Source organism: Callionymus lyra, chromosome 4, assembly GCF_982586985.1.
Source record: "Callionymus lyra chromosome 4, fCalLyr1.hap1.1, whole genome shotgun sequence".
NCBI lineage: Eukaryota > Metazoa > Chordata > Actinopteri > Syngnathiformes > Callionymidae > Callionymus > Callionymus lyra.
In genome coordinates this window covers 7,007,882-7,021,602 of record NC_141821.1, presented here as the reverse complement: position 1 = coordinate 7,021,602, position 13,721 = coordinate 7,007,882, and the positions used below count along the sequence as shown (strand labels likewise).

General features: G+C 39.8%; 1 protein-coding gene across 1 annotated transcript in view; it reads left to right on the top strand.

The window, feature by feature from the left end:
* tnfsf12 (TNF superfamily member 12) overlaps positions 1 to 8,941 on the top strand; it is a 114,858-nt gene extending 105,917 nt beyond the window's left edge. The window contains exon 6 of the mRNA XM_087790284.1: positions 7,950 to 8,941. Coding sequence (XP_087646410.1) covers positions 7,950 to 8,225 — 276 coding nt within the window. The 3' untranslated portion in view covers positions 8,226 to 8,941. The remainder of the gene's footprint in view (positions 1 to 7,949) is intronic.
* Positions 8,942 to 13,721: the final 4,780 nt, after the last annotated feature.

Sequence of the window (13,721 nt, the reverse complement as noted above, 5' to 3'; positions counted from 1 at the left end):
TAGTAACAAGGATATATGTGTAGTATCGTCCAGTACTTGACTCTGGTGCTGTGATAGTGTAGTAACAAGGATATATGTGTAGTATTGTGGAGTACTTGACTCTGGTGTTGTGATAGTGTAGTAACAAGCATAGATGTGTAGTATTGTCGAGTACTTGACTCTGGTGTTGTGATACTGTAGTAACAGGTATATATGTGTAGTATTGTCGAGTACTTGACTCTGGTGTTGTGATAGTGTAGTAACAAGGATATATGTGTAGTATTATCGAGTTCTTGACTCTGGTGTTGTGATAGTGTAGTAACAAGTATATATGTGTAGTATTGTCGAGTACTTGACTCTTGTGTTGTGATAGTGTAGTAACAAGGATATATGTGTAGTATTGTCCAATACTTGACTCTGGTGTTGTGATAGTGTAGTAACAAGGATATATGTGTAGTATTATCGAATACTTGACTCTGGTGTTGTGATACTGTAGTAACAAGGATATATGTGAAGTATTGTCCAGTACTTGACTCTGGTGTTGTGATAGTGTAGTAACAAGGATATACTGTATGTGTAGTATTGTCGACTACTTGACTCTGGTGTTGTGATAGTGTAGTAACAGGGATATATGTGTAGTATTATCGAGTACTTGACTCTGGTGTTGTGATACTGTAGTAACAAGGATATATGTGAAGTATTGTCCAGTACTTGACTCTGGTGTTGTGATAGTGTAGTAACAAGGATATATGTGTAGTATCGTCCAGTACTTGACTCTGGTGCTGTGATAGTGTAGTAACAAGGATATATGTGTAGTATTATCGAGTTCTTGACTCTGGTGTTGTGATAGTGTAGTAACAAGTATATATGTGTAGTATTGTCGAGTACTTGACTCTGGTGTTGTGATAGTGTAGTAACAAGGATATATGTGTAGTATTGTGGAGTACTTGACTCTGGTGTTGTGATACTGTAGTAACAAGGATATATGTGAAGTATTGTCCAGTACTTGACTCTGGTGTTGTGATAGTATAATAACAAGGATATATGTGTAGTATTGTGGAGTACTTGACTCTGGTGTTGTGATAGTGTAGTAACAAGCATATATGTGTAGTATTGTCGAGTACTTGACTCTGGTGTTGTGATACTGTAGTAACAGGTATATATGTGTAGTATTGTCCAGTACTTGACTCTGGTGTTGTGATAGTGTAGTAACAAGGATATATGTGTAGTATTATCGAGTTCTTGACTCTGGTGTTGTGATAGTGTAATAACAAGTATATATGTGTAGTATTGTCGAGTACTTGACTCTGGTGTTGTGATAGTGTAGTAACAAGGATATATGTGTAGTATTGTGGAGTACTTGACTCTGGTGTTGTGATAGTGTAGTAACAAGGATATATGTTTAGTATTGTCCAGTACTTGACTCTGGTGTTGTGATACTGTAGTAACAAGGATATATGTGAAGTATTGTCCAGTACTTGACTCTGGTGTTGTGATAGTGTAGTAACAAGTATATATGTGTAGTATTATTGAGTATTTGACTCTGGTGTTGTGATAGTATAATAACAAGGATATATGTGTAGTATTGTGGAGTACTTGACTCTGGTGTTGTGACACTGTAGTAACAAGGATATATGTGAAGTATTGTCCAGTACTTGACTCTGGTGTTGTGATAGTGTAGTAACAAGTATATATGTGTAGTATTGTCCAATACTTGACTCTGGTGTTGTGATAGTGTAGTAACAAGTATATATGTGTAGTATTGTCCAATACTTGACTCTGGTGTTGTGATACTGTAGTAACAAGGATATATGTGTAGTACTGTGGAGTACTTGACTCTGGTGTTGTGATAGTGTAGTAACAAGTATATATGTGTAGTATTGTCAAGTACTTGACTCTGGTGTTGTGATTGTGTAGTAACAAGTATATATGTGTAGTATTGTCGAGTACTTGACTCTGGTGTTGTGATAGTGTAGTAACAAGTATATATGGGTAGTATTGTCGAGTACTTGACTCTGGTGTTGTGATAGTGTAGTAACAAGGATATATGTGTAGTATTGTCCAGTACTTGACTCTGGTGTTGTGATACTGTAGTAACAAGGATATATGTGAAGTATTGTCCAGTACTTGACTCTGGTGTTGTGATAGTGTAGTAACAAGTATATATGTGTAGTATTATTGAGTATTTGACTCTGGTGTTGTGATAGTATAATAACAAGGATATATGTGAAGCATTGTCCAGTACTTGACTCTGGTGTTGTGATAGTGTAGTAACAAGGATATATGTGTAGTATTATCGAGTACTTGACTTTGGTGTTGTGATACTGTAGTAACAAGGATATATGTGAAGCATTGTCCAGTACTTGACTCTGGTGTTGTGATAGTATAATAACAAGGATATATGTGTAGTATTGTGGAGTACTTGACTCTGGTGTTGTGATAGTGTAGTAACAAGCATAGATGTGTAGTATTGTCGAGTACTTGACTCTGGTGTTGTGATACTGTAGTAACAGGTATATATGTGTAGTATTGTCGAGTACTTGACTCTGGTGTTGTGATAGTGTAGTAACAAGGATATATGTGTAGTATTATCGAGTTCTTGACTCTGGTGTTGTGATAGTGTAGTAACAAGTATATATGTTTAGTATTGTCGAGTACTTGACTCTTGTGTTGTGATAGTGTAGTAACAAGGATATATGTGTAGTATTGTCCAATACTTGACTCTGGTGTTGTGATAGTGTAGTAACAAGGATATATGTGTAGTATTATCGAATACTTGACTCTGGTGTTGTGATACTGTAGTAACAAGGATATATGTGAAGTATTGTCCAGTACTTGACTCTGGTGTTGTGATAGTGTAGTAACAAGGATATACTGTATGTGTAGTATTGTCGACTACTTGACTCTGGTGTTGTGATAGTGTAGTAACAGGGATATATGTGTAGTATTATCGAGTACTTGACTCTGGTGTTGTGATACTGTAGTAACAAGGATATATGTGAAGTATTGTCCAGTACTTGACTCTGGTGTTGTGATAGTGTAGTAACAAGGATATATGTGTAGTATCGTCCAGTACTTGACTCTGGTGCTGTGATAGTGTAGTAACAAGGATATATGTGTAGTATTGTGGAGTACTTGACTCTGGTGTTGTGATAGTGTAGTAACAAGCATAGATGTGTAGTATTGTCGAGTACTTGACTCTGGTGTTGTGATACTGTAGTAACAGGTATATATGTGTAGTATTGTCGAGTACTTGACTCTGGTGTTGTGATAGTGTAGTAACAAGGATATATGTGTAGTATTATCGAGTTCTTGACTCTGGTGTTGTGATAGTGTAGTAACAAGTATATATGTGTAGTATTGTCGAGTACTTGACTCTTGTGTTGTGATAGTGTAGTAACAAGGATATATGTGTAGTATTGTCCAATACTTGACTCTGGTGTTGTGATAGTGTAGTAACAAGGATATATGTGTAGTATTATCGAATACTTGACTCTGGTGTTGTGATACTGTAGTAACAAGGATATATGTGAAGTATTGTCCAGTACTTGACTCTGGTGTTGTGATAGTGTAGTAACAAGGATATACTGTATGTGTAGTATTGTCGACTACTTGACTCTGGTGTTGTGATAGTGTAGTAACAGGGATATATGTGTAGTATTATCGAGTACTTGACTCTGGTGTTGTGATACTGTAGTAACAAGGATATATGTGAAGTATTGTCCAGTACTTGACTCTGGTGTTGTGATAGTGTAGTAACAAGGATATATGTGTAGTATCGTCCAGTACTTGACTCTGGTGCTGTGATAGTGTAGTAACAAGGATATATGTGTAGTATTATCGAGTTCTTGACTCTGGTGTTGTGATAGTGTAGTAACAAGTATATATGTGTAGTATTGTCGAGTACTTGACTCTGGTGTTGTGATAGTGTAGTAACAAGGATATATGTGTAGTATTGTGGAGTACTTGACTCTGGTGTTGTGATACTGTAGTAACAAGGATATATGTGAAGTATTGTCCAGTACTTGACTCTGGTGTTGTGATAGTATAATAACAAGGATATATGTGTAGTATTGTGGAGTACTTGACTCTGGTGTTGTGATAGTGTAGTAACAAGCATATATGTGTAGTATTGTCGAGTACTTGACTCTGGTGTTGTGATACTGTAGTAACAGGTATATATGTGTAGTATTGTCCAGTACTTGACTCTGGTGTTGTGATAGTGTAGTAACAAGGATATATGTGTAGTATTATCGAGTTCTTGACTCTGGTGTTGTGATAGTGTAATAACAAGTATATATGTGTAGTATTGTCGAGTACTTGACTCTGGTGTTGTGATAGTGTAGTAACAAGGATATATGTGTAGTATTGTGGAGTACTTGACTCTGGTGTTGTGATAGTGTAGTAACAAGGATATATGTTTAGTATTGTCCAGTACTTGACTCTGGTGTTGTGATACTGTAGTAACAAGGATATATGTGAAGTATTGTCCAGTACTTGACTCTGGTGTTGTGATAGTGTAGTAACAAGTATATATGTGTAGTATTATTGAGTATTTGACTCTGGTGTTGTGATAGTATAATAACAAGGATATATGTGTAGTATTGTGGAGTACTTGACTCTGGTGTTGTGACAGTGTTGTAACAAGGATATATGTGTAGTATTATCGAGTACTTGACTCTGGTGTTGTGATACTGTAGTAACAAGGATATATGTGAAGTATTGTCCAGTACTTGACTCTGGTGTTGTGATAGTGTAGTAACAAGTATATATGTGTAGTATTATTGAGTATTTGACTCTGGTGTTGTGATAGTATAATAACAAGGATATATGTGTAGTATTGTGGAGTACTTGACTCTGGTGTTGTGATCGTGTAGTAACAAGCATATATTTGTGGTATTGTCGAGTACTTGACTTTGGTGTTGTGATACTGTAGTAACAGGTATATATGTGTAGTATTGTCGAGTACTTGACTCTGGTGTTGTGATAGTGTAGTAGCAAGGATATATGTGTAGTATTGTCCAGTACTTGACTCCGGCGTTGTGATAGTGTAATAACAAGTATATATGTGTAGTATTGTCGAGTACTTGACTCTGGTGTTGTGATAGTGTAGTAACAAGGATATATGTGTAGTATTGTGGAGTACTTGACTCTGGTGTTGTGATAGTGTAGTAACAAGGATATATGTGTAGTATTGTCCAGTACTTGACACTGGTGTTGTGATACTGTAGTAACAAGGATATATGTGTAGTATTATCGAGTTCTTGACTCTGGTGTTGTGATAGTGTAATAACAAGTATATATGTGTAGTATTGTCGAGTGCTTGACTCTGGTGTTGTGATAGTGTAGTAACAAGGATATATGTGTAGTATTGTGGAGTACTTGACTCTGGTGTTGTGATAGTGTAGTAACAAGGATATATGTGTAGTATTGTCCAGTACTTGACTCTGGTGTTGTGATACTGTAGTAACAAGGATATATGTGAAGTATTGTCCAGTACTTGACTCTGGTGTTGTGATAGTGTAGTAACAAGTATATATGTGTAGTATTATTGAGTATTTGACTCTGGTGTTGTGATAGTATAATAACAAGGATATATGTGTAGTATAGGGGAGTACTTGACTCTGGTGTTGTGACAGTGTTGTAACAAGGATATATGTGTAGTATTATCGAGTACTTGACTCTGGTGTTGTGATACTGTAGTAACAAGGATATATGTGAAGTATTGTCCAGTACTTGACTCTGGTGTTGTGATAGTGTAGTAACAAGTATATATGTGTAGTATTATTGAGTATTTGACTCTGGTGTTGTGATAGTATAATAACAAGGATATATGTGTAGTATTGTGGAGTACTTGACTCTGGTGTTGTGATCGTGTAGTAACAAGCATATATTTGTGGTATTGTCGAGTACTTGACTCTGGTGTTGTGATACTGTAGTAACAGGTATATATGTGTAGTATTGTCGAGTACTTGACTCTGGTGTTGTGATAGTGTAGTAGCAAGGATATATGTGTAGTATTGTCCAGTACTTGACTCCGGCGTTGTGATAGTGTAATAACAAGGATATATGTGTAGTATTGTGGAGTACCTGACTCTGGTGTTGTGATAGTGTAGTAACAAGGATAAATGTGTAGTATTATCGAGTACATGACTCTGGTGTTATGATGGTGTAGTAACAAATATATACGTGTAGTATTGTCGAGTACTTGACTCTGGTGTTGTGATAGTGTAGTAACAAGTATATATGTGTAGTATTGTCGAGTACTTGACTCTGGTGTTGTGATAGTGTAGTAACAAGCATACATGTGTAGTATTATCGAGTACTTGACTCTGGTGTTGTGATAGTGTAGTAACAAGGGTATATGTGTAGTATATAGAGTACTTGACTCTGGTGTTGTGATAGTGTAGTAACAAGGATATATGTGTAGTATTATCGAGTACTTGACTCTGGTGTTGTGATAGTGTAGTAACAAGGATATACGTGTAGTATTGTGGAGTTCTTGACTCTGGTGTTGTGATAGTGTAGTAACAAAGATATATGTGTAGTATTGTCCAGTACTTGACTCTGTAGTTGTGATTGTGTAGTAACAAGTATATATGTGTAGTATTGTCCAGTACTTGACTCTGGTGTTGTGATATTGTAGTAACTAGGATATATGTGTAGTATTATCGAGTACTTGGCTCTGGTGTTATGATGGTGTAGTAACAAGGATATATGTGTAGTATTGTGTAGTACTTGACTCTGGTGTTGTGATATTGTAGTAACAAGGATATATGTGTAGTATTGTCGAGTACTTGACTCTGGTGTTATGATGGTGTAGTAACAAGGATATAAGTGTAGTATTGTGGAGTACTTGACTCTGGTGTTGTGATAGTGTAGTAACAAGGATATATGTGTAGTAAGTAAGTAAGTAAGTAATATTTATTTATATAGCGCTTTTCGAGACCAGGGTCACAAAGCGCTTAGACAATCAAAACAATACTCAAAAAAGTACATACTTTAAAGATCAAGATAATACTGAGAACAACACAGGAGTTCGAGAAATTCAAGGAAAAGCCTGAACAAATAGAAACGTCTTAAGGTGTTTCTTAAAAGAGTCAGTAGACTCCATCAAGCATTATCGAGTACTTGACTCTGGTGTTGTGATAGTGTAGTAACAAGGATATACGTGTAGTATTGTGGAGTACTTGACTCTGGTGTTGTGATAGTGTAGTAACAAAGATATATGTGTAGTATTGTCCAGTACTTGACTCTGTAGTTGTGATTGTGTAGTAACAAGTATATATGTGTAGTATTGTCCAGTACTTGACTCTGGTGTTGTGATATTGTAGTAACTAGGATATATGTGTAGTATTATCGAGTACTTGGCTCTGGTGTTATGATGGTGTAGTAACAAGGATATATGTGTAGTATTGTGTAGTACTTGACTCTGGTGTTGTGATATTGTAGTAACAAGGATATATGTGTAGTATTGTCGAGTACTTGACTCTGGTGTTGTGATAGTGTAGTAACAAGGATATATGTGTAGTATTATCGAGTACTTGACTCTGGTGTTGTGATAGTGTAGTAACAAGGATATACGTGTAGTATTGTGGAGTACTTGACTCTGGTGTTGTGATAGTGTAGTAACAAAGATATATGTGTAGTATTGTCCAGTACTTGACTCTGGTGTTGTGATATTGTAGTAACTAGGATATATGTGTAGTAATCGAGTACTTGGCTCTGGTGTTATGATTGTGTAGTAACAAGGATATATGTGTAGTATTGTGTAGTACTTGACTCTGGTGTTGTGATATTGTAGTAACAAGGATATATGTTTAGTATTGTCGAGTACTTGACTCTGGTGTTATGATGGTGTAGTAACAAGTATATATTTGTAGAACATTTGTGTAAAACATTTAAAATGTTATATTTATTCAATATTCCGATGAAATACTTAAACTACTGTTTGGTTCTGATCCTCTCAGGTGTTGTTCAACGAGCATCAGTCTCAGTATGTGAAGCTGGACGTGGTGACCAGCGGCCTCCGGCCTCAGAAGCTGCAGTGCATGGAGGGATACGGGACCACGCCCTCCGCCAAAGATCACAACTTCCACTTCCTGAAGCCGTGCCAGGTGTCGGGTCTGCTGCGCCTGGACAAGGGCGCCGAGCTGCACGCCATCACGGGCCCGTCCTTCAGGCTGCAGAGCGTCGGCAACCGCTCGGCCTCGCCGCACGTCTTCAGCATCTTCAAAGTCAACTGAACCTTCGGCTCCAAAATAACTTCCCGACAAAAACGCACTCGTTTTGCCAAAAGGAGTTTTTTTTTTTTTTTTTTTTTTTCTTCCGCTCACGCGGTTTCAAAGTCATGACATCATGGCTCGTCTGGAGAAGAAACATTTGAGGAATTTGTTGTGGAATCTTTGGACGTTTGGATGTAAAACCCAGACCTGAACGGACCTGAACGGACCTGAGAGGACCTGAACGGATCTGAACGGACCTGAAAGGACCTGAACGGACCTGAACGGACCTGAACGGATCTGAACGGACCTGAGAGGACCTGAGAGGACCTGAGAGGACCTGAACGGATCTGAACGGACCTGAAAGGACCTGAAAGGACCTGAGAGGACTTGAAAGGACCTGAACGGACCTGAACGGACCTGAACGGACCTCAACCTCCGGGCGTCTGCGAGGAGACCAGATGGACGCTGTAGATAAAGAGCTTCGTATACGATTCATACTCTCCAGATATACACGTCAAGCTGTGCATGCACGTCCCACTTTTGTGTCAGCGCTCGTTGCCATGGAGACCTCCGTCCTCCCGCCGTCTCCCCGAGCGACCGGACGGTTGTTTGTAACCGTCGGTTCTTGAATGGATGTGAATTTTTACTCTTTCTTGAGATCAGATAAATATTTTTGATGGATTTTTTTTTACTCTTGTCAACAAAGAAGCCAGTGTCGTAGTAAAAAATGGAATTTATTCACAGAACTCTTCTTTCTTTTCATCCTCGTGGAACACATTCCTGCTTTTCTTCTCCTCCAGGAAATACTTTGAGCTCATTCGTTTCCTTAAAGCTAATTGGCTAATGCTAACACAAAATCGACACCCATGTTGTTCGTACTTGACACAAAGATTAATGTTTATTAAGAAATAAAAAAGCAGTATTTCTGACTAAAAGCGCAGTTAAATGTAGCAAATTAGCATGAGTCGGCTAACTGCTAGCTCCTAGCTTAAGCGCTATAGTTTTAGCTGGGAAGCTAATAAACGTACTTTCGACCGCAACACATCAATCAAAGGGTGGATTCAGATGTAGCTTTTTGTTTAGAGCTAATTGGATAATGCTAATAAAAAACCTACTGACACAAACCAATAGGTTAAACTGTTAGCGTGCTAACACTTGAAAATGCTATATGCTAAACCTTGAAACGGAGAAAACACACGGGTATATGACGGTTGTCAACTTGACAAAACAACATCATAAATAAATGTACAACCAATAATGTGTACAAACATATATGTGTCGCTAACTGCTAATCATCTGTAGAACTCTTTCTAGGTACGAAACCATACTGTTGCTCACAGATGCTAACTTCTGCTCTCAGTCTAGTTTCCACTTCTCTTTCCCATCTCTACGTAAACCATTACTCTTGTTCTCCGTTCCTCTGGCATCTCCTCGCTCTCTAAGATCTTGTTGAACTAGTCTAACCAGAAACTCAGCTGCCTTCTCTCCCAGACACTTCCACACCTGCACAGGTATATCATCAGAACTGTCTTCCTCACTTCACCTTTACTAATCTCTGCTACTTTGTTCACAGTAGTCACCTCTTCTACCCTTTGCTCTCTTTCATTTTCCTCATTCATCAGCTCTTCAAAGTTCTCTTTCCATCGTCCTATAACTTCTGTGGCATTTGTCAACAAATCTCTCTCTCTCCTTAATCACCTGAACCTGCTGCAGGTCTTTCCATCTCTATCTCGCTGTTTTGCCAACCTGTATAAATCATTCCTGCACTTCCCCATTCCACCACCAAGTCTTCTTAAGTACTTTCCTTCCAGACCACACACCAAGTCATCTCCTACCTGTCTCCCTGATCACATTAGCTATAGTTGTCCAGTCATCTGGCACCTTTCCCTGACCACCCAGATTCTTTCTCAACTCCTCCCTGAAAACCATTGTCCTCTTCCTTGTCACCAGATTCCTCCTGCAGAACACCATCCTATGCTGACTTGCTATACTCTCACCCACCATCTTGATCTTCAGATTACATTGTCTATAGAAGATCTAGTCTACCTGTGTGCTCATATCTCCACCCTTATAAGTTAACCTATGTTCATTCCTCTTTTGGAAAAAAAAAGTATTCACTACAGCCATTTCAATCCTTTTTGCAAAGACGACCACCATCTGTCCCTGTGTTCCTGTCCTGGATACAACACCTGCCCATCGCTTCTTCATCACCTCTATTTCCTGCACCAACATGTCCATGGAAGTCTACACCAATGAGCACTCTCTCACCTCTGAGGATATTCTGAAACGCTTTATCTACCTCCCTCCAGAAGGTTTCCTTCTTCTCTAATTCCCATCCCACCCGTGGGGCATAGCCACTAATAACATTTAACATTACACCTTCAATTTCAAGCTTCAGACTCATCACTCTTTTCACTTCCAGGACATTTCTAACAAACTCTTCTTTTAGGATAACTCCTACTCCATTTCACTTCCTATCGATACCATAGTACAGGGGTGGCCAACCCAGTCCTCAAAGAGTCGCAGTGGCTGCAGGTTTTTGTTCCAACCGATCAAGCATGCCCAGTTTAACCAATGAGGTTTGAGCTGAAACAAGCAACACCAGACTGACCATCAACTGATTACACTCCTAAGACACCTGATTGGTGAAAAGGTGTCTTCTTGATTGGTTGGAACAAAAACCTGCACCCACTGCGGCTCTTTTAGGACCGGGTTGGCCAGCCCTGCCATAGTAGTACAACTTAAAACCTGCACCTAGGCTTCTCGCCTTTCCACCTGGTCTCCTGGATACACAGTATCTCCACCTTCCTTCTCTGCATCATGTCAATCAAGTCTCTAGCTTTTCCCGTCATCGTCCCAATATTCAAAGTCCCTACTCTCAGTCCCAGACTCTTGCATTTCCTATTTCCCTTCTGTTTCTGAACATGCCTTCCTCTTCTCCTCCTTCCACTTCAACCCACAGAAGCCCAACTTGCATTGTTGCCCTGAAGTTTATCGGCACCAGTGGCGGTCGTTGTTAACCTCGACCGATCCGGTACTAAAGTCATGGTTTTGATTCGCATATTTGGTTTTGGCTCAGATTTTACGTCGGATGCCCTTCCTGACCCTCAACCCTCTGCATTCAACCGGGCTCGGGACCGGCTCAAAAATACCCTGATGGCTCGTGACCCCTTAAGGCGGCGTTTTATTAAAGGTAATAATTTGGCATAATTAGCCAGATCGGAGTCGCACTCGTCAGTGAGAGCGACCTCAGAGGAGATACTGGGAGCAAAAATATGCAAACACACTAAAAACGTTTTAACTTCAATCATTTATAGAGAAATGTTTTCCTTGAGGTCGTCTCGGAGAATGTTTGGTGTTGAAATGCGTCAAGAAACAACTTTTGTTTTCCATGAGTTGTCGGACGAACATTCCCGGACACAAGTGTTTCCAGCAGAAGTCGTGTTTACGCGTCGTTGTTGTGGACCAACCTCAGAACTTTACAGTAGCAAACCACAGCTTCTAATCTGAGCCTCAATCCTGGCTTCAAATGACAAGTGTGGAAGTGTGGAGGAAAAACACACACACACACACACACACACACACACACTCACACTTCCTGTCAGCACTGATCAGTCTGCAGACACACACTGGAGTGTCCTTCACGCACACACCGGTCGTCTACATTTTCACTTCCTCAATCGAGACCTGAAACTCATCCTCGGAAGATGATTCGACAGACGCACACACACGCACACACTTACACACATGCACACACACACACCCAGGCACACACATGCACACAAACACACACACACACATGCAGGCACACGCACACTCACAGGCACGCACACACACACAGGCACAGACAGACACACACACGGATGCAGGCACGCACACACACACAGGCACAGACAGACACACACACGCATGCACACACACATGCATACACACACAGGCACGCACACACACAGAGGTACAGAAAGACACACACACACGCTCACAGAGACACACACACATGGACGCACACACACCACACATGAAAGTCAACTTCCCTGCTTTTGATTTCTGCTTTTTCCGAAGGTCAAAGTTGAACTTTCTCTCTTTGTCATCGTCACGAACATGGAGTTGTGAGGTTTGTTATGTCGACACAAATACTATTATTGTGTATATTATTGTTATTGTCATTATTTGATGATTCGACTGAATCATTCGACTCCATGAATCAAAACATTTCATTGCTTCAATGTTTGTTAATGTTGAAATAATACAGAGCCACCCAATCGCCTCACCGAGTAGTACTATGTAGCCTCACCGAGTAATACTATGTAGCCTCACCGAGTAATACTATGAAGCCTCACCGAGTAATACTATGTAGCCTCACCGAGTAATACTATGTAGCCTCACCGAGTAATACTATGAAGCCTCACCGAGTAATACTATGTAGCCTCACCGAGTAATACTATGTAGCCTCACCGAGTAATACTATGTAGCCTCACCGAGTAATACTATGAAGCCTCACCGAGTAATACTATGTAGCCTCACCGAGTAATACTATGAAGCCTCACCGAGTAATACTATGTAGCCTCACCGAGTAATACTATGTAGCCTCACCGAGTAATACTATGTAGCCTCACCGAGTAATACTATGAAGCCTCACCGAGTAATACTATGTAGCCTCACCGAGTAATACTATGTAGCCTCACCGAGTAATTCTATGTAGCCTCACCGAGTAATACTATGAAGCCTCACCGAGTAATACTATGTAGCCTCACCGAGTAATACTATGTAGCCTCCCAGAATACTATAAAGCCTCGTGGAGTAATACTATGTAGCACCGTTGAGTAATACTATGAAGCCTCCCAGAATACTATAAAGCCTCGTGGAGTAATACTATGTAGCACCGTTGAGTAATACTATGAAGCCTCGTGGAGTAATACTACGGAGACCCTTGGAGTAATATTACGTTGTCTTGTGAAGTAATAGTATCTAGCTGCGGCGTAATACTAGGTAGCCCCATGGAGTGATACTATGTAGCCTAGTGGAGTAATACTATGTAGCCTTGTGGAGTAATACTATGTAGCATAGAGGCCTAATACTATGTAGCCTCGCGGAGTAATACTATATAGCTTCGTGGATTGATAACACACGCATGCAGGCACGCACACACACACAGGCACAGACAGACACACACACGCATGCACACACACATGCACACACACACAGGCACGCACACACACACAGGTACAGAAAGACACACACACACGCTCACAGAGACACACACACATGGACGCACACACACCACACATGAAAGTCAACTTCCCTGCTTTTGATTTCTGCTTTTTCCGAAGGTCAAAGTTGAACTTTCTCTCTTTGTCATCGTCACGAACATGGAGTTGTGAGGTTTGTTATGTCGACACAAATACTATTATTGTGTATATTATTGTTATTGTCATTATTTGATGATTCAACTGAATCATTCGACTCCATGAATCAAAACATTTCATTGCTTCAATGTTTGTTAATGTTGAAATAATA